We start from the raw sequence: 27,155 nt of genomic DNA, 5'->3' as shown, positions 1-27,155 counted from the left end.
CAGCTGTTAAATCAGCTGAGCATTATCACCTTCAGACTCCCATGTACACCACACAGTCGGTTAAAGCCCACTGATAAAACATGTGAAAACTATAATAAATTTCCTGGTTATACATTTGCACTTTTTTTGGACCATGTAGTACACAGTTATAGAAGGGAATTATTTATAATCTGTTGTCATCCAGATGTGGACGGGTTCCCTTTTTAATCTGGTTCCTCTCAATGTTTCTTCCTCATGTCGTCTTAGGGAGTTTTTCCTCGCCACCGTCACCTCTGGCTTGCTCATTAGAGGTAAATTTACAAAAAATTTCATTTCTATCCTGAATTTATATCTTTCTGTAAAGCTGCTTTGTGACCACTGATAAAAGTGCTCTACAAATAAAATTGAGTTGAATCCTGATCACATCCTCTCTTTTTGAATACAGTGTAGGCCAACAAGTATTTGTGTATAGTGACACTTTGGCTCTGTACCTCACTATATTGGATGTTGAGACGGTCAGATGACTGAAGATATTTCCATAAATGTATACTGACACTGGGTGAACACATAGGAACTACAACCCCTTTTTTTGCATTACACACAGTGTTGGCTCTAAAACGTCTCAGGGAATGAAATGTAATTGAACAAAGTAGAATATCGTTAAAAATACTGTTACACTAAATAATTTTTTGCACGTCCGTGTGAAGTGTGTTATCCATAAACCTCAACAGACCAGCTACCCTGATGATGTTTTGATGGTCTCATCTAAATTTTCAGTTCCTGCATGTTTCAGGGACTATACCTTTTTTTTTTTTTAAACCATCGTCAGACATTAAATTACATACTCTGTGAGGTTTACAGCAGATAACTTGGTTTAGCTCCTCCCCTATATCCTTCCATATTTCCCCCTAATACTCCGTAGTACCTTTAGTTCTAGTCATTGTACTACTGCAAAATGATTGCTTTGGCTGAATCAATTATGGAGCTTCTGGTACCATCTGCAGTCACATCAGTAACAATAAAGAAAAGTACAGCAGTTCAACAAGAAGACATGGATTTTCATAGAGCATCTTGTTAAAAACTCTACGAGGTCCTGTATTCTTTAATTCATGGGACTCCAAATATCTATGCCTATATCTTGATGTATTCTTTATGTGGTCATCAGTTCAGCTAATCCACTACTGGGGGTTTCAGTAATCTGCCAGGTTGTCTAAAATTGTGCAACTCACTAGCGTGGTTTCACTTCATAACAGTGTAACAAACAGTCCCCAACATTTCAGCTACCTCCTAACTTGACATAGAAAAGCCATCAAATCATCTCCTATAGACTATAAGAAAATTTTTTAGAGGTCACCGTACAAGGAAACAGTATATACACAGCGTGTATATACATAGTTAAAAACAGCTATTGACTGGAGCAGATCAAGATCATCGATCCATGTTCTCCTCCCTCACAGCCGAAGGCTTGATCAAAACACTCAGTAAAATCAATGCAGGCTAGATGTTAATACAACCACCCTGGTTTTGAATGTGAATATCACAGTATTAACCATTGTATATTTACTGACAGTGAGTTATGTACATGCAACACTTGATTTGTTACAAGACAAAATTATATTTCCTTTGATGCCAAGCACTTGATTGAATGTAAAAGTGAATGTAAAAATATTGGCTGAAATACTAATAAGATGACTATTAGAGGTGCAACCGGTTAAAGAATTCTGAAATATATTCCAGAAACACAATAATGTATAATAAAGTCCCATACTTCTTGGATGTTTCTGCACCCTGGTGGTGACACAAGGCCAGTGAAGAGGAGGCCAGAATCAATAGGCTAATAGGTCAAAAGTCATTAACATATTGTGAATATCATTGTGGCCATGGGAGATGGGCTACAATACCCAACTGCTTCTGTCCCATTGGTGAAGGGAAGATTGAATCTGTATCCCTACAAACCCTCAGGACAATTGAGTGTCTAGAGAGGTCTGTAAGTGTAATATATATATGTATGTGCCTAATATTGTATAATAATATAGGTCCCACTTGTGCCAGCAAAACAGCTCTCAGCTCTGACTTGCTGAGGCATGAGAGACACTGAAGGTGTGCTGTGGTATCTGGCACTGAGACGTTAGCAGCAGATCCTTTAAGTCCTGTAAGTTGTGAGGTGGGGCTCCCAAGGACCGAACTTGTTTGTCCAGCACATCCTACAGATGCTCGATCGGATTGAAACCTGGGGAATTTGGAGGCCAAATCAACACCTTGAACTCTTTGCAATGTTCCTCAAACCATTCCTGAACAATTTTTGCATTGTTCTGCTGAAAGAAGCCACTGCCATTGTTGAATACCGTTGCCATGGAGGAATGTACTTGGTCTGCAACAAAGTTTAGGTAGGTGGTACGTGTCAAAGTAACATCTACATGAATGCCAGGATAGAAGGTTTCCCAGCAGAACATGTTATTCACTTCACCTTTCAGTGCTGATCGGCGTGCAGTTCAATTGTCATGTGATTCTTTAAACAACCTCTCAGTCAGTAACTGCTGTGATGAGCATTTAAAATGTCTCCAACTGTCACACAATACAAGTTGTGAAAGAAAGATGCTTATATAAGGACCTGAGTTTGTTGCATGGAACTTGGGGTAGTATCAGGATCTCTTCTGAGGACCAAAAGAGGGCAGTGCGGTCTGAATTTACTAGATTACGCCAACGATGATAAAATGTCAACAAACCTAAAGCAATACAACACAATATTCTATCAAATCAGAACAAGATACACCAATTATTTAAAAATCTTTATTGGCTTTTAAAACCACTTAGAAAATCTCACCTGTGAGTACTTTCCATTGAAAAAAAGAGAAACAAACATTGCTAAAATGCTTCGGCAATATTAACAAGCTACTGTACATTGAGCAGTACACCAGACAACAGCACAGAGAAAGGTTCTACTGTTTCAAATAGACAGAAAGAAAACACTTTTTTTCCCCCCATATCAGACCAGTCAGAAATACAGCATTAGACTTAAATGTTTGATGAAACGTTTGTGTATCAAAAAAGTACGATTTAGTTTTTTCCTTCGTGAAATAATTAAAAAAAAGTAAATAAATCAGTGCCTTGATAAATGACAGAACATAGAAAAAATATTTACAGTTTTCTTCACAAAGGCATTTTTTTGTAATAAAAACAAAAACAACAAACAAAATAGAAATGCATGAAAAAAAGAACACGTTTGTGAACTAAAACATATAGAACAATATTAACTTAGCAAACACATAGGTTTTTATTAAAAAGAACACTACTTTTTTTTTCTCTCTCTCTGGTCAACACAACCAGTCCCTTTTTTGCGGAGGGAGTGGTCACAACATGTACTACAATAGATAGTTCAACATACATGCGCACATACAATCATTGAATAACATAGTGAAGTATGTTCTCTTTTTATTCACTTTTTATAAGGTTAAATTTTGTTTGCTTTTATCTTTCTTATTCTCATGGATGAGAATGAGTAAAATGTGTATCTCATTGAGATTAGTGCACATTGCTACACAAGGCAATAATTGTAAATTTTCCGTGTCATATGTAATTCCCCTTTTGTAATTTTACCTTTGAAAAAAAAAAAAATCTGCTTTTTTGCTAGCTTCAATTGTTCCATTTTGTCCATTAAATGTCTCACAAAGGCATGGTTACAAAAAAAAAAGGAAAATCTTTAGTGCAATAAAGCGAACTTCCCTAGTTTGCTGAATCATAAACCATTGAATTTCCAGTGCCTGCCACTCCAGGGTTCTCTGCGCAATACATGAATTGACCGTCACAATAAAATGAACATTTAGTATATGATTATTCGTCTAGTTTTTTTTTTTTTTTTTTTAAATACATAAACCATGCGTCTTTTCCTCTCTCAATGTACACATCACGTCCGCAAAGCAGAGACCAATAGACTCTCTAAGGAAAATGGCACATCAAGCTAGAGACCAAACAGACGGCATTACTTGCACTACACAGAAAGCCAAAAACATAACACACAGCATATCGTGCTGGCTATAGTTTCAATATGAGCAATGTAACATTTCATCTTTTGTTTTCTCAAGGGTACTCGGACCTATCTAAAAAAAATCATCACTTTAAGACAGTGTATTGATAAAATGATGTCATTTTTACATATGGGGCATTAATATAGTGACTACAAATAGCCAAATTAAACTTTCATGAATCCATTAATGACTTTTGACAACATGCTTACCATCCATAATTACCTGTACATCAGATACATTTGCCATATACATACTATACACAAATATGAGCCCACCTGAAAATCAAGTACCATAAAACCCTGTTTTATTCACCAACAAGTCCAACGAGTTTTCTTCAAAAATGATGTTAATTTGAAGATGCACGTCACTAATCTCAAATGCTTATAGTTTTTCAAAAGCTGTTCTTTGGTATGGATTTTAGCTTGAAATTCTATGAATAACTAGTAGGTTGGACATGTGATCACAAGAAATAGCCTTAAATAGCTTTTAGGCAATCAGCATACTCTTTTGAAATGATATCGTCATATTTTTAAGCCATTAACTGGAACAAAATGTGAAGAAAAACTACATGGAATGTTGAAATATACTATATGCATTTGAAACCACATCAATAATTCACAATAACAAAAAGCCAAGCTTTTTTTTTTTTTTGGAAATGCAGCAAGGCCTTTCTGCACCTTAAAGCCTAAGCCTAAGGCCTAGGACTTTGGAAATAAGGCAGATTAATCTCCCTCATGTAATATTCACTTTTTAAACAAGTGTAAATAGAGCAAAAGTGTAATCCTCTTCATTATCCTTCTATTTAACAGTACAATTAATATGGCCTATTAAGTTTTCTACTTTTCTATTTATTAGACAGAACATAATTACTGAAAATGATGCCAGTTACTGTTATTGAGCACCTGTTAGCACCAAAAATCTTTTCATTTGACTGACACTTAAGATATGCAAGAGTGATGGCAAACTTGAGTCATGATGATGTAAATTAAGTAAACTCTTTAGCAATGTAACTTACCAACATACTTGCAAACTCAAACACAATGCATCTGCAAGACACTTAAAAACTCAGTGATTCATCATGCAAAATACTGCATTTAGTTTCACATCACTTATGATTCATGGGAACAGGATATTTAAAATGTCAATGTACTAACAGATGTTAAAGTAAAAACTAATTGTATTAAAAATGCATATAACTGGGTAATATAAACTTGTTTTACCATAATAAAAACATGTATGCACATTGGGGCCAAAAGAAAGAAATGGTAAACTATAGCAGAAATGTCAGGATGAGAAGACTGCAATGAAATGGTAAAAAAATAAAAAATAAAATAAAATAAAAGTACAATCCTATAAATGAACACTTCAGGTCAGACTGGCACTTCCCACTGGACTGACTGATGTATCCAGTGTGTGTGGATGCAGTGGACAAATCACATTGAAAAAGCATAAAGGACATTCACAAAAACATAACAATCAACAGAAACCATAAATAGTGACAAACAGCAACAACCACAACAAACACAAAAGGAAACAATACTAACCCAACATTTCCACTGTTGGTTGGTCTTTGTTCTCCAACCAGTCAAATCCAGCAGAATTCACAGTGTCACTGCATATCTGCTGAAACAACGGGTCGTTCTTCAGCTCCTCCAGTGTGGCGTCTTCATATTGGTCCTGTTGCTGACTTGGATCAAACAAAAGGTTGGGATCCAAAGTGTTCAGGTCATTGATGCTACCAGAAAGGTCAGAAGTCAAACGGATTTCACTAGAAAAGTCAGATGCTACTGCGCTGAGTTCTGATGCCACCTGCCCAACCAATTGTGAGCTGGGATTGAGGCCATCCTCTCCCAAGAGATCCTTGACGGTGCTGTTAAAGTCCAGTTGCTCCTGCTGCTGCTGTTCCTCATCCTGTTGTGAGGATTGAGACAGCAACTGCTGCTGGCTGAGGTCTGGATCATGTTGTAGCTGCTGTTGCTCTTGTAGCTGCAGTTGTTGGTGTTGCAGTTGTAAATGTTGGTCTTGTAATTCCAATTGTTGGTCCTGGAGTTGCAATGGTTGTTCCTGAAGTTGCAACTGTTGATCTTGCAACAGTTGTTGATCCTGTAGTTCCAACTGTTGATCCTGTAGTTGAAGCTGCTGCTCTTGTTGTAGCCGAGAGCCTGATTGTGCTTGGTCATCACTAGAAAAAGTAATTGATTCATCTTCAGTGCTTATGAGGAAACCAGGCTTCTGGAAGTCAAACTGTATAGGGCTTGAACAGACAGATAGCTGTTGACCATGATGGTTAGTGCCTTCTGGGAAGGCCTGTGTAGTCTCCAAGATCTGTGTCAGGTTCATCCGGGCTGTGTACTTGGAGGGCATATTATTAACACCCAACCCACGCACTGTATCATCCACATCTGTGTCCATTTTGCTCAGGAGCACACTGGTGATCTTGGCACTATTACTTTGCTGTCCTTGCTGGCCAATTGGCAACATCTCAGACTGCATCATTATGCTTAGTGGTACTGACTGGCTCCTTTGGGCCATGCTGTTGGCCGTGACCACCGAATGACTGTTGGAAAGAATGCTAAGAACCTCTGAGGTTATGGGAGAATTGAATGGTGAAACAGCAGATCTTGGGGTAGGGTTCGTTTGCACAGACGTGCCACTTAGATTGCGCTGACGAACAGCAGGGCTCACACTGCGACACCTAAAGGTTCCACCTCCATTCCCAGATGTACATGCTGTAACTTTGTTGTCTAATGGTGCTGGCACAGCAAAACTTTCTTGCTTGTTCTCCACCGCCTGTTGTCCTTGTTGTACGGGTGACACAGCTGTTAATCGACCCAAATGCCCATCCTGGTGCCTGGATTGAGACTGAAAAGACTGCCCTGGTTTAGCAAACGCATGTGGCTTACGAAAGTGGTCCTCCACCAGGTCCTGATAGCTTGGAAGGATACCAATGGCATTACTGTTGGAAACTGATGGTGAACCTGAAGTGCTGTTATATCTATTGTTAATCCAATCCAGCTTGGCCTTGTCTGGGTGAGTGGCCATTGGTCTCTGCATGGGCTTGACTGGGCTACTGGACACTACACTGCCATCATGATAACCTGTTATGTTGGAGTTAATGGGGGTAAATGCAAAGGGATTACGGCATTCAACAGGACTTGGTGGGACACTACTACTGCAGTTGGACAATGGAGTGCTAATAGGTGTATGTCGACCACCTAAAATCCCATCGACTGGGGTAATAGGTGCCACTCTACAGCAAGGACTTTCCCTGGTCAAGCTGTGGCCCCCTGGCAATATTTCAGAGGTAGGGGTCGGAGTCGGAGTCGGTGTTGGAGTTGGTGTGGGGGTTGGAGTGTGTACTGGAGTGGTGCTACTATGTGCAGAGTGGTAGAACTGAGTGCCAGTCTGGTGAGAGGAAAGGATGGTGCTTTGAGCTGACTGGCCTGGTAAGGGTATATCAAGAGAAGTAAGGTAAGGCTGTAGACTGCTATTCAGCTTCATTTGCTCCTCCATCTGCACCAACTCTTCTACTATGCTATCTTGTGTCATGTCATCATCATTGAAGGGGAAATAGTCTATGCTGGCTTGAGCTCCATCAAAGTCAACAATGTCTTGCTGGAGAGTCAACTGAGAAGATGCTTCAGAAGGTTGGGCCATCAATGGCAAGTGGCTAACAGTTACCTGCTTTTGCTCTGCTTGTATTTGTTGAGAGTAGTCTTGTAACGAGCTCTTCAGCTCACTCACAGCAGATGCCTCCTGAGAAATGGCAATGGTAACTTGGTGCTGGCTCACAATATGTTGCAATAAAGTTTGATCAGATGATGTGCTATTACAAGAGCCTATATGAGTAGGGCTTATACCAGCAGAGCTGTCCCCATGCTCAACCTGTGAAGAACTCTGAGAACTTATAATAATCTGAGAAGTGTTTCCAATTGGTGTATCCGAAAGTGCCAGGATTTGGGTTGGAAGGGAATTCTGTTTTAGAGTAACTTTACATGGAGCACTCTCTGGTCTCGCAGGAGTTCCTGGCCTCTGTATCTTCTTTGTGGCTATAACGAGACTAGGTTTAGGATTGTTACTGGCATCCAAAGACTGCTGGGATATGAACACCCTCTTAACTGGGATTGCATGAGACTCCAAAACAGAAGCAGAGCGCTTTCGAGGACTTTTCAATCCAAGACCAGCATCTTTTGGTGACTGGCCAGTTGGGGAAGCTGTGTCATTAGATCCAATGTCAGCATTCTGATTCATAACAGTCAGATACAAAGTACTCTCCTGATGAACACTGCTGTTATTGCTAATTGGGACAGCTGCCCCTATGATTGTACTTGGAGGTGTTGCAGAGTCACTTTTGGCTCTAGCAACTCTTTCAGGCACTGGGGATGCCTTGACAAGAAGAGAAGGTTCACTGGAAGCCCTATATTTAGTGGCCCTCTCGTTCTTTTGCCCAATATTGCTCCCTGGTGCAGTGCTCTGCTTTTCTGCACCAGCAGAGGAGTTATTATCATTCACAGCTTCAGATGTTACCTTGACTTCACTAATGGAGGAAATGGATGGAATTGGGGTTGTGGCAGGACGACACACTCTTCCAGCTCCAGATGACTGCAGAATAGCTGAGCTGCCGTTCTGAGCTTGCTGAATTTGGTTAGACTCTTCATGGGAAACAGTGCTACTGATACCAGCTGAAGCAGGTCGTAATGGTGTTGGAGTGTTGCTACCACCACTATTGTTAGGGGTCAATGATATAGCAGTCATCTTGACAACGTTAACTGAGCTGACATGTGGAGTGGGCATCACTGTTTTTATAGGGCTGTTAGTAATAAGGAGTGTTGGGGGGGAACGAAGAGTTATGCCACTTGTGGCAGAGGGTTTGGGGAGAATCTGGGCATATCTGTGCCTAGCTAACCTATCACCAACAGGACTGGCAGGAATATTCTGCGGAGTTTTAGGGGACTGCTTAACAGACTGGGTCACCACTTGGAAATTCACTGGTAATACTTTTCCCTCTGTTGTCGTAACTGGACTTGGAGAAGTCATCAACTGTCTATTCCTCTGAACCTAAAAATAAAGCAAAATAAAACACTACTTATGTACAAGCAGACTCCTTTTTGTCAGCCCATGTATCATTTGGTTGAACTCACTGAGAGCCTCATGACATCTTATGCGACACAAAACAAATTAATTTTTTTAAGACAAGCTTTCAGTCGATAGGTCTAAAACTACGTACCTCTTCTCTACAAAACACAAAAACAAAGAAATCCCATACAAGATTTTTATTTGATATCCTTTTCTACAGGGTGTCCCAAAAGTCTCCATACATTGGGGAAATTAACGCTTTTTATGAAAATGACAAAACATTTTCATACTTCGTTTATATTATATTTTATATATATATATATATATATATATATATATTTTCTTCTCTCAGATAGCCTTTTTATGACTTTGACCAAACAATTGAAACTGTTCTCATGGCTGGATCGGGAAGCTGTCACAAGGTTGCGATGGACTTTAACAGGAAACATGGCGAGCACATCATACACACGACATTCTTGCCAAACTTATGAACAAATTCAAAAGGCATGGAAGTGTTGCAGACCAACCGAGAAGTGGATGTCCACGAACATCCACTGACAACGGCACAACTGACATGGTGCTGGCAAACATAGTCCCTTACAGTATTGTATGGAGACTTTTGGGACACCCTGTATTTTCACTCATATCCCTGACATTTGAAAATCAGAAATGTTTTAATATTAATACCTGTATAAAAGTGGATAACAATAGAGGACTTGATTTTTATTTCTCTGATATAAACAAATAAAGTCATCTTGTTTAAATGTTGTCGGCAGCTCAGACTTCTAGAAGTCATTTTCCAAACATTGAAATCATGAAGCTTTTATAAAACTATTTTAAAAAAATGAAACTGATATTTTCTAACCTATATTCACGAGCATTAAATAAAAGCTACTAATGAATAAATGATTTGTTATTTGCTATTTTAAGTACCAAGCCGATCTTCACACATTTAAACTCCTTTAATCTCCTAACAAGCTGACGATTTTATAAAGCAACAGCACATACAAGAAAACATTCTCAAAAGTCACGTTACAATTAACAGTGTGTAAGACAAACAACAGCATATTAACGAAATGAATGATTACCGTGATAGGGCTTGGTACTGCAGCCACCACAATACCTATTGCAGGCTGTGAGGACAACAAAGCTGGACTTCCAGAGGTGAGACTAGACCCAGGGCCTGGGGTGCCGGCTTCAGCTCTTCTGGTTTGGGCATCACCTGGCAATGGAGAAGTAAGTTTCTGTTCTTGCTGTTTCTTCTGAATCTTTCGCTGTAGCTGTTGCTTGGTATCTACAGAGGGTGAAGGGAGAGTCTTCATTTGGGGCTGGAAGGAGTTGGTGTCACCAGTTGGCACAAACGCAGAGGCTGGGGTGGGCGTTTTAACACCTAGTACCACAAAGTACATGAAAAATTTGACAAAATAAACATGACTTAAATATGCATAAATAACACACATATCTAGGTGTGGATCATCAGAGGTATGACTAGTCCTTGCCTGTTGGGGTTCCAGTCATAACAGTTAGTGCAGCCATGGATTTAGTGCCAATGTAGTGGCTGTTGAGTAGAAAGCGCGCTAAATCCTCCACACTGTCAAACTGGCGGCTCAGAACTTTCTGTGCCCATTCACACACCAAGCCACAGGCTGCAGAACGCATCTCATCCTCAGCACTGGGAGACTGACCGGTTGGCTCCAACAGCTCACACTGAGAAAAACAGGAGTTTGTTCATTTTGGCAGCTAATTTGGATTTAGTACATTTTTGTTTTTTTGTGAACAATGCACAACAGTTTAAGTTTGAAAAACTTTTCATCTAGAATGTTTAGAAAAACTACAGCAATTCAATCATTCTTTAAAAATATCTATCTAAATAATAACGAATAGGTGATGGTGTAAATGGTCTGCACTTATATAGCTCTTTTTTCCAAAGCGCTTTACAGTGTCTCATTCACCCACTCACACACACACCAATGATAGCAGAGCTGCCATGCAAGGCGCTAACTTGCCATCGGGAGCAACTCTGGGTTCAGTGTCTTGCCCAAGGACACTTCGGCATGTGGAGTCATGTGGGCCGGGAATCGAACCGCCAACCCTACGATTAGTGGCTCTACCACCTGAGCCACAGCCACCCTCATATATTGTAACTATAAACTCCGGTAACAATCCGATTTATGATACCGATTTGACTCTAACAATATTTTGAACAAAATTTGAATGAAGAAAAATTATGACTAAAAAGACTCCTTTTTTATTTCTGAATAATAAACAAATATAAAACAACATTCTCTGTATATAAAAAAAATGAGCTCGGTTACAGCAGGTAGCATTATCTTAACTGGAAAAACAGCTATAAAGGCGGTTAAAATGTCCAAATCTCACAACCAAGATTGCAGCAGTGTGAGACTGGTGCTGTTTAAAAGCTAATAAAGAAGTCTTTTTAACTGTTATAATTATGTAACCCTAGATAGCATGTCAGCTGCTGCAATCCAGAGCTATCAAACCAAGCGAGCACTCTATATATTTTAACATATTTTTTTTGGTCAGACCCACCTAACTATTCTACTGAATTGTTTTCTGTAAGCCCTATGCTAAATAACTCCTATGTTATTTGCGGTGAGATGAGAGGATAATCACAAAGCTGTGTGCTAAAAATTGATACTTTTGGTCATGCAATATTTCACAACAAATATTCATTTTCATCTAGAATGACCATTGTACATTTGTTTCTTGTGTGAGATATATTATATAAGATTTACACTACCGGTCAAAAGTTTAGACACATTCATTCTTTATTTTTTACCCACATTTTACAATAATATTAAACTCATCAAAACTCTGCAGTAACACAAATGGAGCTATGGGAATTATGTTGTGATAAATAATCCTAAATAAATCAGAATAATTTAATATTTTATCATCTACAAGTAGACACCCTTTTTGCCTAGAATTTCCAGAAATGTATTCTTGGCATTTTCTCAACGGATTTCTTGAGGAATCTCCCTGAGATGCTTTTTAAACAGTAGTAAAGGAGTTCACACCTACGCTGGACACTTATCGGCTGCTTTTTATTTATTTATTTTAATATTTCGTTCATATTCATCCGTTTAAAAAAATATTTTTTTGTAAATAAAATGTGAGTTTTCTAATGAAAGAAATCAATATGTTGGCATAATTATATTTTTGTCTACAACACCGATTTCAAACATTTAATCATACACCTTCAGATCAAAATCATGTGTCTCCAAACTTTTGACTGGTAGTATATAGGATATAAGTTTCCACAATTTCTCCATAAATCCAACAGTTCCTGGTTTGGTAGATATCATTGATAAGGGAAAAACACATTTGTTCCCGGGATCTGGCCGACAAACACTTACCCCATCTCCTGCTTTATGCAAGTCCAGGTTGGGCAAAGATGGCATATGCACAAAAGCTTTTTTTCGCAGTCCACTATAACAGTATGTGAGATGCTGTTAAGTGTCATAACATAAAAATGTTTGTTTTTTTACCATAAAAATACCACTACACACATCTGTAACAACATTTGGAGACTACACAGATACACATTAGGCAGCAAACAATTTCTGGACTTTCAAGACTGAAAAGGATATTTAGATTTTCCTCGCATTCCAAGGCGACGCGCTTTCATGTTTGGAAAGACATTTTTCATGATCTTTCCAAAATCAGCCGCACTTAGAGCATGGTAGCCAAGATTGTCACAATAGCTCCTGGAACACAAACCCCAAAATTAATTAACGTAAAACAAATTGGAAAAAAAATGAATAATAAAACTAAATAACTGCTCGTCATCTGGTTTTCAAAACATGAGCCATTGTGGTTTCTGTAGCAGGTCCTATGTTGAGGCTTGTTGCATCCAACCGTATGTGTTTTATTAAATTATTTAGCTGAAAGCAGCTAATCGGACCTAAGAATAGCTACAGGGCTAAAGACAATAATTCTGAAAGGTTAGAGTTTTCATAGACTAATAGATCTATCATTTTATTTAGTCTTTCGGGCTTGATAAATAAAAATAAAAAAAGACTAGTAAAAAAACAAAAAAACAAACAAAAACAGATTGGATGGAGAAGTACACGTTTATTCCTCCCACTTCAAATAGAAAGCATGTCTTGTCAGTCGAGTTTGTGGCATTAGTCAAAAATGCTAATGTGAAGAGCCACTATGAAATAAAACGATGATTTTGTATTGCTGTATTTATAGCCATAAACTACTCCTTAACAGTTAAACATTAAAACGTTGCCTTTCAGTTCCTTATCCGGATCTTCATGAGCAAGAAATTTTTACAAATTACAAATTTGAGTGCAATACACCTGCTCTATCAGTTTAAGCATCATGGTGTTTGCACTTTACATTCCGTTACATTCCAGTACAAAATGTACCATGTTAATAGTAATAATAAAATTTAAAAAATATATTCCCCATAATTCTGCATCAGGTGTCATTATGACTTATAATTTCAAAATGAGCTAATAAATGAATTTACACTTACTTGTACTCATCATACACCTCTTGTTTTGGCAGTGAGGTCTCCGGATGCTCCTCTAAGTGATTCCGAATCCAGTTGAAAGCGTACATCTGTTGGGTCCGACTGGATGACGTGGAATTCTGGTCACTAGAAGAGAAACCGGGGGAAATAAATGGTTTTCCAGAATCCAGTATTACAGATGTGTCTCTGCTTGTAGGTTTCGTTTATATGGCATGACAACACAACTGTTTTTACTTTGTTTCTGACTTTGATAAAGTTGTAAAATTTTTAGTACCATGTTGCAGGACTTGTAGACCCCCTCTGATTTTCAGTCCTATTGGACATCATGGTGAGAATTAGGGATTGCAGTGATGAAAAGATATGGGGAAACAAATGACAAAACACAGGATGCTGGGTATTGCAGTGCCAAATAATTGAAAAATATTGTTTTTAGTGGCATGATAAGTTCATGAAGATTCATACAGTAATGGAAAAAGCATATGAACGACAAAGGGGAAGACTACACAGATATAATATCACTACATTCATGATGAATGGTATTCAGAATATATATGTAGGCACATAAGAAAACAAACAGCGATGATCAAGCCAGTGGCATGTGCAGGATAAGGGACAATGAACATAAGCGAAAATGTAAACAAAAAATAAAAGGGGAAATGAATGATCAAAGTAGTGAAATTACACTATTTACCAACTGCAATATAATCATTATTTCAAGTATGAACATACCTTTTGTCATTACCACTGCTGGGACCAGAAGGCAACTTAAGGTAGAGGTAGAGTTTTTCAATGTCTGTAAACTTCTCAACATCTTGCTGTAGAAGACATAAAACAGGGAAAGAAGAATACATGAGCAATGAGAGATATTCTTCTTTACATTGAAACAAATTTATTCTTTTCCTAGTTGAACCTTTTGATATATTAAAACACAAAAGTACATCTTATAAAATAATTAGCCCTTCTTAAAAAAAAAAAAATCTGAACTGTTACAACAGAATTGTCAAATCAGGCTACATCTAAGCTATCTCTTCACAAGGTGATGCTTCTGATTTGCAATATATACAGCTGATCGTCCTTGCAGTGGAAAATTACACGTAAACATTCCCAGCAAGGGGGACATACACAATATTAGACAGGTGGTTTTAATGTTATGGCTGATTGGTGTACATTTCGTATTGTTAAGCTATCGTAAAGTATCATGATATGATATGTTTTCCATATTGCCCCCTACTGCTCGCCGCCTTTGCTCCTCTAACCCACGAGTTCTTAACCCCAGTTCTCTCTGTGCTGCAGTTTGATGGTTTTCCCTGCTGAAAGCCGGATCAGCGGATTATTAACCCTTTAATGAGTTGGGCCAGGTGTGTTGAGGTTAGGGAGAACTGTGCAGGGACAGGGTCCTGAGGACTTGATTTAAGAACTTCTACTCTTTACGACTGTTCACCTCTTTCACAGTCGGAGTTGAAGGTTGAGCATGTTGTCTCTGATGGTGTTCCTGTGCTCTGAATTGTCCTTTATTTATCCCTTTGGGTTCCGTGCACTTAATAATTATAAGCCTTTGAGTCCACACGGTCTGTGCAAAACATGTCGTTTATTCCATTTACCAATTTATTTAAATTCTCTTGCATCTAATCTTTTACTGATGTGTAAATTGTACCACATTGTTTGTGGTTTTTTTAAAGATCTACTTTGGTTTATAACTACAATAACATTCTGAAGGAAGAACAGACATTATCAGGTGACGAAGGATTAAATGTGCCGGTATCCAACATAAACAAATCCTGAGCTGCTGTGTGCCAGTTGCCATGTAAACCTTGACAGCAATGTCAGTGCCGGCACGCTGGCAACACATCCTTACAGCACGAGCTCCGCCTCACCCCGCTTCGATTGGCTTATTCCAATGAAATCATTTCAGCTCTTCCTATTCCATTTGTGTCTATGTTGCTAGGGGAAACCACCGCTCATGAATGGGTTGAGAATCGTCATCCAATGAGTGGTAAATAAAAAATAAATAAAAATAAAGCCTGTTCAAAACATACTATCTATTTGAAAGGACTGATGTGTGAATAATTTGCTTCCTTCATTACTGTGGTCTTAGTCATAGGCTTCCATGGATTCATCTGAACAATGATGATGAATGGAACATCTCTGAGCATGCAGGCTTTGAGATTTATGATCTGCAGCTGATTGACTGATTTGACTTTATTGTCCACCAATGTGGAAATTCTCCTTTGGCTTCTCATAATTAAAAATAAACACCACCACAATTATACACATACACAATATAAAAATTATTCTCACAAGGAGTTCATTTAGAGTTCATGCAGAGTCGCTTACCCTTCATTTAATATTGTAATTGCCACTGGTATAAAGGAATGTTTATACACATTTCTAAGATATTTTGGGAACCAATACCTTCTGCCAGATGGAAGCATTACAAATTCTGAGTTAAGTGGGTGTGTGGAGTCAAATACAACCCTTGTTGCTATTCTGTGTATTGCCAGCAAATACAGTTTATCAAGCTGTGTTTGCTGGCATCCTGCTGTTCTCACTATCCTCTGCAACTTATTTTTATTCCTCACTCCTAAATTACCATACCAGGCTGCAATATTAAACATTAAAATGCTCTCAACATGTCTTTTGTAGACCATTTCCAAAACGAATTGACTAACATCAAAACTCTTAAGTTCGCGCATAAGAAATGACCCTTGACCTGCTTTCCTTAAAATATTGTCTACATTCTCATAAAAACTAAACCTTGTATCCAAATAAGTTCCCTAATATTCCAAACTTTCCACAACTTTAGTTTCCCCAACACATCGTGTTCACCAGAATTAACACTGAAAATCATCTCTTTTGTTTCCCTTACATTTATGTGCAAGGCACTCAGTTTACACCAGTCTTCAAGAACAACCACATTTTTAAAATAAGTTTGCTCGCTCATTACTTGATTTTTAGAACAAAAGCTGCACCAGAACCATATCATCAGCATACTTAAACAGACTAGCTGTATTACTCTTCATTTGTAGCTCATTGGTATATTGATAATAAGAGTGGTGACAACACCCAACCTTGTGGTGCCCCTGTATTTAAAACCAATTAATCTGAAAATATGCCATTCATAAAAACTCTCCGTGGTCAATCTGTGAGGAAATCTTTGATCCAATGCACCAAAGCAGAATTTATATTCACATTATACAGATGTGATGGAAGCAAATGAACCTGCTTCATATTAAAAGCTGAGGAAAAAATCAATAAAACGTTCCCATGCATAAGATTTAGAGTCCTGAACAGGCATCTCTTGTCCCCCTATATGGTCTATATGCAAACTGCAATGGATCTAAAGACATAACATGAAGACATAACATGTTCTCTTACAATTCTTTCCATACATTCTGCCAGGACAGAAATCAATGCAACTGGTCTAAAATATTCAGGTAGTGTTTTAAGGATAGGTATTATCGTAGTTATTTTCCACATATGTGGTACTGTGTGCTCATTAAGTAATATCTGAAATAACTGTGTAAGGGGCCCTTTGAGTAGATTTCAACAAGCTTTTAAAACTCTCCATCTTAAGCCATCAGGGCCTGGGGCTTTATTTCCATTAATACAAGCTAAACATGCAGCCACGTCCTGTTCTAACAACATGGGTCCTGTACCTATTGGAATTTGCTTAAGTACCTCTTCACTCTTCGTTTTAGCATCCATAAAAATTATTGCATTCATTAAAAAATCTTGCACAGTTTGCAATTCGCACTTCTTGTTGTGCCCTCTCCTTCCCCATCATTACATGCAATCCTTCCCATGCTTGTTTTTACATTTCCTAAGTAAAATTTCTGTTCAACTCTGTTCTTAAAATTCATTTTGGCTATCCTTACTCCATCCATCCACCTTCAACCGCTTACTCCTTTTCAGGGTCGCGGGGGAACCTGGAGCCTATCGCAGGGAGCATCGGGCACAAGGCGGAGTACACCCTGGACAGGGTGCCAGTCCATTGGCTATCCTTACTTTACTTCTAAATTCCTTCTCTTTGTCTTTAACTCCCACGGTATCTCCCTGAATAAAAGCAAACTTCTTTTCATTAAGACATTCCTTCAACTCTTTGATTAACCATGGCTTATTATTCAAATAATCCCTTACTGGCTTTACAGGTATTACTGTATCTTCACAGTATTCTATGTACGATGTGAGAACATTTGTGAGTTCATGAACAGCTTTACTTGAATCAAAAAACACCTGCCAGTCTGTCATCTCAAAGCAAAACTTAAGTTCTCCCATGCTTTCATCTGACCACTGCTGTATATTCCGTAAAGCAGGTCTCTCCCTTTTCATTTTCTGTCAAAATTTTGGAAACAGATGAATAACATTATGATCTCATTTTCCTAGAGCACATCTCGACACTGCTTTATGGGCATCCAAAATATTCCCAAAACATTTATCCAAGATACGTGTCGAACGCGTCAGGCATGTGGTACATTGCTGAAGAGCTGGAAGATGTGCAGATATAATCACAAGTATTAAAGTTCCCAAGAATAAACACAGGCTGGTCCACAGAACTCTCCAAGTTATTAATCCATATTAATTTGACAGAAAGGAAGACAGCCCTCTCTTACACTGAACAGGCAATCATCCATCCATCATTGTGAGGTGGTCTTTGTACGTACAACATCTTGCCATGAAAAAGGCTACATGACACAATGACACTCCTACTGTATGAATGCAGATGGCCGAAGATTGCACAGAGATTAAATAATCAAATCATCGCTACAGTTATTATTTGATAAGCAATATAGCTTTTTTATATGGTCTTTTCATTCCACTGTCAAGAAAGTTGTGCATCAGTGCATCATTTACACTAAAACTGAAAGAGTCATCAGCAGGAACTTTGTGAAGTTAATGAGCCATCAAATCCAAGCAGGGTATATGGTGTCTCTTAAGCCTTAGGTTGTGGGTGTCTAGAAGGTGAGGGGTTAGCATTTCAGCAATAGCAAACTGAAATAGGATTCAATCTGTAACTACACAAAATATCCTGCCCCAATTTGCACCAGCTTTGCTGTAAGTACTAATTCCCTCATGTCTTTACAAACGATTTTTCCTCACAGATAAAATGCAGGACTCCTGCAAAGTGGATTATGAAGTGGTGGTAATGATAGGAATAAACTTCCTCACATTCCCATCAATAAAGGAACTATTCTAAATATGGTGTATGGACCTGTGTGAATATTAAGGAAGCTGTTAAAACAGCTAAACTTGTTGTAAAACCTTGCAAAGCCTTTCAAGGCGGCGGAAAGTATGTCGCTCAATTTGCTTTCTACCAATTAGCAAACTGCGTAACCGACTGCCAACTAATAATTAATGACATATTAATAGCAATAAGCCACAAGCGGGCGTGAGCCATCATGGGTAAAGGCATTCTTAGGTCCAAACAACGATCCAAACAAAAGCAATGTGATCAAATTCAATTCAGTGTTTGACTAACCATTTCATTTATTATTGATAATATTCGCAATAAACAATTCTTCCTCCAAGCAATGTAGTCTGATAATAGTAAACTTTGGTTGCTAAGCAACATAATGGACAAAAATTTAGTGCATGATATGGAAAGAACAATGGATTTCCTGGTTTAAAACCCAGTGCATGAATATGAAATTCAATTATTGTGATGCAGTCGCAGGAGTGTGTATATCGAATATTTTGCAACTAGATTTTGAATGGAAATTTCTGCGAATATAAACTAGGTCATTTTTTAGTTATTAGATTACAAGTGTTGCAATGTCTAAAGGCAAATTCGTTTTTAATATCCTCTCTAAATGCTTGAGAGGTGTGTCGCATGGCAGTAATGCTTCTATTTTAACAAGCATTTCAAGACACATTGTGTCAGAGGAACATAAAAAAAAAATTTTTTGCCGTCCTTGTTTATATAACTAATCTCTATTTTATTTCTTTTCACACTCAGAAGTGAAGGTTAAACTCCACAGAAACCCACTGAAATCACACAATCACACGCTTTATACTCTGTGAACTTTATTAAAAATCGCATTCTCATGGATAACCTCAACAAAATTAGCTGTTTATACGCTTGCCTCGTCTCATGTTACGTCTTTGACAATTATATGATTATAATCACGATTATAAAAGGATCCTAACACGATTATACATTTGCGTGTTAGTTTTCCTAATAAAAGTGAAACGCGATGTGGGGTTAACTATCTGCTAGTGAGCATCAGTGTTCATTAAGGCTTGAATTTTCCTGCTGTCTTTAATCAAATACCATTAGGAAGCTGTACAGTCAGCACCAAACAATTATTGGCACCCTTCAAATGATTTTAGAAATCAAAACGTTACACACAATGACCCTTACTCATTGACGTTGCGTATGGTCAAAACTGATCGTAAACCTCACATCTGGTCAGAGATTGAGCACTACAATTTAACAGCGTTACAAAACAACATAAAAAATGCTTGAGGTGCTGTAAAGGAAATGGGGAGAAAATACATTTTAGTGAAGCTGAGTTAGAGTTAGTTACTTGCGTCCAAGATCGCTGGGGAAAAAAACAACCCAAACCTTTCTGAAAATCTCAAAGATAATCACAAAATGAAAAGTTTACATACTTGACCTAAAATCAACAAATGAACAGTTTAAACAAAGAAAGAATCTCCCAAGAGGTTTGTCTTTTGCAATCCTTTGTTTCTATAAATGGTATCACATCGGCGTATACAGTCGGTTATGGAACTGTGTTGTGTCGAAGACGACAGTCAGGTAGAGAACTGAACGGTTTGCCAACTTCACCTGCAGCTAGTTTTGTGATCTCTATTTATAGATTCATTTATAGATTCTATTCATTTTAATTCTCGAAGGTCAGATTTAACCAAAGTCAGATTTAATTAAAGCTTTATTTCGAAATAGAGACAATGTTCCATCCTGAACTCCCAGCTGGTGCGGCTCGGAGGTGCTGGGTAGAGTGTATAATTAGCTCCTATCCAGCTAAGGACGAGGACTAATGAGCTGATACAGATTTACATCCGTGCTTCCTAATTCACATTTACAAATTACACGCTGACTCTAAACTACACTATCTACAGCACATTTTAATATGAGGTTTCTGCATAAGCAGATACGGTTATTAATGTTATTTTATCTAATAGTTGTTATTAGTTATACTACTCTACTTACTCTCCTTAAGATATCCGAGTCAACGAGATGCTGTGCTTATTCGGACGGAGAACACCGAGTCATCACCCGGAGGCATCTGACTCGTCTGAATGGTTGATGACATTACTTATGTAAAATGATACAACTCACGTTCAGTCTGAGGTAGAAAGATATTCTAGCACTGAACAGCACCAAGTTCACTACTGGCGATCACATAAACGCCAAATTGAATAAATTCCTTGTTGAAATAAATAAAACGCCATCAACCATTTTTTTTTTCCAACCAACGAATAGCTGGAAAAGGTAGAAGTGTGTGTGAAGACACACAGCCACAAATGCATCGACAAACCATTTTTACTGCTAACGAGTAACACCATTACCCCCCCCAACCTCCCCAGGGGGCGGGGCATTCATTCTAGAGAACACTTTAAAGGACGACCACAAGATCTGTATAGAAATGCGTCACCCAAAATCATTTGAATAGTTTTCCCAGAAGTGATGGATTTCACAATTAAAACAAGAACATCTCTAAAAACATCTCATTTTTGTATTTTATGTAGATATAATATTGTGTCTGTAACACTAACGGTCAGGTACAAAGAGCTCTAAAACACAAACTTCAGGAGCATGTTAAAGTAAGAAATAGTCACAAGCACTCAGCCAATGTGATGTGTTTTAGAAAAAGATTTATTTTAGAAAAATAAATGACCAGAAATAGTCATTTATTTTAAATGACTGTGCCAATAATCCTGGACCTGACTCTACTACACTTTATTACAACTGACATTTCACATTTGCCAATAAGTTATAAAAATATTATCAACTGTTAGAAAAAAAAGTGTATTTTCAATACAGTAAAAACACACCTCTACTTTTATGACTAGGTCTTTGAACTAGTTAATCTTTAGGATATCTCAAATAAACACTACATTTCACTAAACTGGGAAGTGCAAAACACTTAAAGTGGAACGATTTAAAAACAAAGCAATTTTCCCATTTTATAGTTTAAAATGCTGAATAAATCTAGAAAAATAATTTCTATACTGAATTGACTACAGGGGAAACAATTGTTCAGCCAGCTCAGCTATCTCAAACATCAGCTAGTTGTTGTTTCAACACTCAAGTACACTTGCGAACTAAACTACTGCACTGGTGTGGTGTGACATTACATTAAAACTGTCATTAGTGGTGGGGGATATGACCAAAAAAAAAAATCATATCACTATTCTCAAAGGCATTTCTACAATACACGACCTATATCATGATATACAGGTTTGTGATCAGTTTCCCAGCAATTCAGTTAGGCTGCATTGAGAAATTGTTTGTTTTAACTGATCGATCATGCTTATTTAAAGCCTTCAAAAGTTCATTTATTTGTATATTGTTTAAAAATTATATTTATTTAACACCAAAAAAGAGAGAGAGAGAGAAAAAAAAAAAAAGTACAAGTTTTAACGACATCAGCTGCTTCCAGTCAGTTTGTGGCTATATTATATATATATATATATATATATATATATATATAAATGAAAAAAAAAAATTAAATAAATAAATAAATAAATATATATATATATATATATATATATATATATATATATATATATATATATATATATATTATATATATATATTTTCTGTCTAGTGCAATGTTTCTCAATGGGGGGGGGTTTATATATATATTGAAGCAGTTGTCCTGCCTCCAGATTTCTAGCTGTATTGCATGTTTACGGTCATATTTATCTACCTTTTCTGTCGCATCAGAAAATATAACCTCGTGTTACTTTGACCAAAAGGTTGACACTTTGTATCACCACTCCATAGGTTAAAAATACCTGTACAGGGTTTCAAATGAATGATTAGTCTACAAGACGAATGTTTTCTCAATTCAAAACTACAGGTCATGATTGAAGCATGTGAATGAGGCAACATTGGGCAGCCTGTAGTGAAGCTGTTCGAATCTATCATCTTGTAAGGGAACAGTTTTTGATAAATGCCATGTTATTTAAATTTAATAGCGTACACAATATATACACTCACCATTCACTTTATTAGGAACACCTGTACACCTGCACATTTATGCACATTTATCTAATCAGCCAATCATGTGGCACATGTATGAAATCATACAGATAAAGGTCAAGAGCTTCAGTTAATGTTCAAATCAATCATATTTGGAAAAATATGAAAAATATTCGCAGGCTGCGACAGATTATCTGATAAATGTCAGTGACACTCTACTTTAGTTAATGACCTGTTATTTAATGAAACCTCGTTAAGAGTTCTGTAGTAGTATTAGCTGATAAAAAATAATACAAATAAATGTTTTAATTATCTCTGTTATTGAATACATTTCAAGATATTACAACTAAATGATCAAAACTATTCAATAGATTAGATTATTAAATAGTCATTAGTAGCAGCCCGAGGATGAAAACACCTACAACACTAACCAGCAATCCTTCGATTAACTTGGATTTAGGACATTTAGACAGGGAGGACAACGGCATTTGAGAATTCCCTAAAATATGGTCTTCAAAGGAACAAAGCTTGTTTACATTCGGCTTCATTTGGTCTACATTAGGCCAGAGTCTACACTAGGTCTCAGTGTACATTAGGCCAGAGTCTACACTAGGTCTCAGTGTACATTAGGCCAGAGTCTACACTAGGTCTCAGTGTACATTAGGCCAGAGTCTACGTTAGGTCTCAGTGTACATTAGGCCAGAGTCTACACTAGGTCTGTGTACATTAGGCCAGAGTCTACACTAGGTCTGTGTACATTAGGCCAGAGTCTACGTTAGGTCTCAGTGTACATTAGGCCAGAGTCTACGTTAGGTCTCAGTGTACATTAGGCCAGAGTCTACACTAGGTCTGTGTACATTAGGCCAGAGTCTACGTTAGGTCTCAGTGTACATTAGGCCAGAGTCTACGTTAGGTCTCAGTGTACATTAGGCCAGAGTCTACACTAGGTCTGTGTACATTAGGCCAGAGTCTACACTAGGTCTCAGTGTACATTAGGCCAGAGTCTACGTTAGGTCTCAGTGTACATTAGGCCAGAGTATACACTAGGTCTTAGTGTACATTAAGCCAGAGTCTACATTACTTTGTCACATTTCTATGTGGTCTGAATGTATGTGCAAAATTATCCAAAACACTGGAATTACTCATTTAACAGTAGCCTTCATTTGCAATTTAAAACAGAAATTGTGACCAATTTTGACTGTAAATACATTGTGAAACATTATGTGTTAGCCTTCTGCATATTCCAATGTACTTTCTTAAAAAAGACATTGCAAAGGAGTATTAAATTAAAACATTATTTAAACGCCATCACTCATTAAACCTTCACGTATCAGTCTATATGTGAAGTAACATTCAGACCACGCTTTCTCCACATAGCTTATATAGCTCACAACCACCAAGCTCATTTTTTTTAAATATCATGCATATTTCCATTGTAGTCTTTTTCATGAACTATGTTTCAAATGTCAAGTGCATGTCAAGAAATATCAACTAGCTGTCAAACTAATTATAGCAGTTACTTACCAAAATGCTGTCCACTTTTGATTGTACAGATTTGCTGAAAGACAAAACACCACAAAAGGGTCATTAAGAGCGAATAAGAAATAAAAGTAGTTAAGGCTTTCGGTTACTGATCAGACATCCCTAAAACGCTCGAGTGCAATAAATGCATCAGTCAAATGAGTAAATGTCAACGCGTTTCTGCTGGGTTTAATTGCAGAAGACCATTGTGCAGTGCTTTATGTGAGATGAAATATTCTCATTGTGTCCCCCGATTTATGACTATAATTACATAGCAACAAACAGAGCAGAGACAGGTGGATATACTGTATGACTCATACACAGTACTGTGCAAAAGTCTTGCCTGCATGTAAAGAACTTCTGTAAAGCAAGGAAATACCTGCCTTCAAAATGCATAAACAAAAATTCTACTACAAAGAGCAGTAAACAGCAATAAATTAAATAAAGACTATTTTTTCCTGACAACCACTTGTCTTTAAAAATGCATAAATATATCAGGTTCACTTCTTACAGTTTTATAAGAACATTGGCTGGACAGTTATTCTAAGTATCATGGTGAACCACACATACTGTAATATATACACTAATGTTAATAAATACACATACTGTAATAAATATACACAGATTAATATTGCAGTAGATACACATACTGTAATATATACACATACTGTACTATAAATAATATACACACACTGTAATTAATATTTACACTAATACATACACATACTGAACTATTAATATATGCACACATACTGTAATATATACACTAATAATATATGCACATGCTGTACAAATATGCACACTAATATTAATATACACTAATAATATATACACACTAATATATATACACACACTAATATATACACATACTGTAATAATATATACACTAATATATACACACTGATATTACCATACACATACTGTAATAATATATACACTAATATATACACACTGTAATATTAATATATACACTAATATATACACATACTGTAAAAATATATACACTAATATATACACACTGTAATATTAATATATACACTAATATATACACACTTAACATACACATACTGTAATAATAATATATACTAATAATATATACACACTGTAATATTAATATATACACTAATATATACACATACTGTAAAAATATATACACTAATATATACACACTGTAATATTAATATATACACTAATATATACACACTTAACATACACATACTGTAATAATAATATATACTAATAATATATACACACTGTATTAATATATACACTAATATACACATACTGTAAAAATATATACACTAATATATACACACTGTAATATTAATATATACACTAATATATACACACTAACACACATACTGTAATAATAATATATACTAATAACATATACACACTGTAATATTAATATATACACTAATATATACACACTTAACATACACATACTGTAATAATAATATATACTAATAATATATACACACTGTAATATTAATATACAGATACAACCTACATATAGTTACATGCCATTCACTTGAATGGGGTTAAATGAATAAACAACCCGCTCTCGTGCCCAGCCATCATCGATGCAGGCCAAACTACACCTCTACAGCTAAGCAGACTTGCTGAGTGGCTAATCATGTAAATCTCCTGCGATCAAGCCCTAAATACCGCTGTTCTTGGCGGTGTTGTGTTTATTTAATCTAAATATGGGTCGGTTCTGACGGTTGGTGTTTTTGCAGGTTGCAGGCGCGTGCTCGCTCGCGCGTTCCCGTTCTAACCGACACGGCTAGGCTAGCTGAAGCTGCAAAGCTACAAGACGAGTGAAAAATACATAAATGTTGGATTGTTTCCCCCCGAAGAGGGGATGCTAGCTCGCGGAATCTGTCAACATGTTTGGGCAGAAGCTAGCGCGCTAATCCAGCTAGCTAAAGCTAAACCCGTGAAAACACACAGACATATATATAAATATATATATAGAAGTCTCTCACCAGATCGAGTTCTTGATCTTGTCGTAGTGCAGCGCGGTGGCCTCGGTGCCCTGTAGCCCTGACAACAGCGCGCTGGGGAGAGACGCCGGTCCGGAGAGAGCACCCTGCTGCAGCTGACCAGGTTGCTGTTGTTGATCATCGGCCATCACGGTGAGATTGTTGCAGGGAGGAGGAGGAGGTGGTGTTGGTGGTGGTGGAGGAGGAGGAGGAGGAGGGGGTGCGAGCTTTAACATGTAGGCCTCATGTGAGACCTTTAGAGACGAGCAGCACTCCGGGTGCGCATAACGCCGGAGATGTTTCGCCGAAATCAGGCTGCACGGAGGGAGCGCTTCATGACCCGATGCTTGGCTTGGAGACGAGCGAGCACAATGGAAAAGTAAGGGGAGGGAGAAGAAGAAGCGATTATTCCACTGCAGCACAACAGCACGGCGGCTGCCGCCACGGACAGTCCTGCTGCTGCTGCTGCTGTGGCCAGGCAGAGGTGGCGCATGCGCACTAAGGGCGTGAGGGCATTTCTGGCAGAAAGCATGTTGACGAGGAGATTTTCCATGTTGTTTTTTTTAAGCAAATAATAAATGAAGTCAGGGTCGAGTTTGCATGTTTTGTTTTATTTTTATGCAAAATGCATTTCCAGAAATGGTAAAGAAACAGACTGATCACAATAAACCCACCTCAGTTCATTGTCTCTAAAATAGGTCACTTTAAAATGCGACAATAATCCCTTGTATTTCCGGTTTCATTAATCGAAATACTTTATATTGGACCAAACCGGTACAAGCTACAAAATGGCAGCATAATAATTTATTAATCTTTTGTTATTCGGCTGATATATTTTTCCTCCATGTGGCACTTAGTATTGATTAAAAGGCAGAATGAATGACTGAATAGATTAC

General features: G+C 37.5%; 1 protein-coding gene across 1 annotated transcript; it reads right to left on the bottom strand.

Moving 5' to 3' along the window:
- Positions 1–2,755: 2,755 nt before the first annotated feature.
- On the bottom strand, positions 2,756–26,952 carry LOC108275305 (DNA-binding protein RFX7). The gene is made up of 10 exons (XM_017486049.3): positions 26,263–26,952; positions 24,278–24,311; positions 14,314–14,399; positions 13,859–13,897; positions 13,588–13,710; positions 12,692–12,808; positions 12,458–12,542; positions 10,580–10,787; positions 10,169–10,470; positions 2,756–9,062 (listed from the first exon to the last, which is right to left on the bottom strand). The coding sequence occupies exons 1-10, from the start codon at positions 26,493–26,495 to the stop codon at positions 5,544–5,546; spliced, it is 4,746 nt and encodes a 1,581-aa protein (XP_017341538.1). The 5' UTR covers positions 26,496–26,952; the 3' UTR covers positions 2,756–5,543.
- Between the last annotated feature and the right edge of the window lie 203 nt (positions 26,953–27,155).

This window comes from Ictalurus punctatus, chromosome 14 (genome assembly GCF_001660625.3).
Source record: "Ictalurus punctatus breed USDA103 chromosome 14, Coco_2.0, whole genome shotgun sequence".
Taxonomy (NCBI): Eukaryota; Metazoa; Chordata; class Actinopteri; order Siluriformes; family Ictaluridae; genus Ictalurus; species Ictalurus punctatus.
Note: the sequence above shows the minus strand (reverse complement) of the source record. Positions and strands in the feature narration are given on the sequence as shown.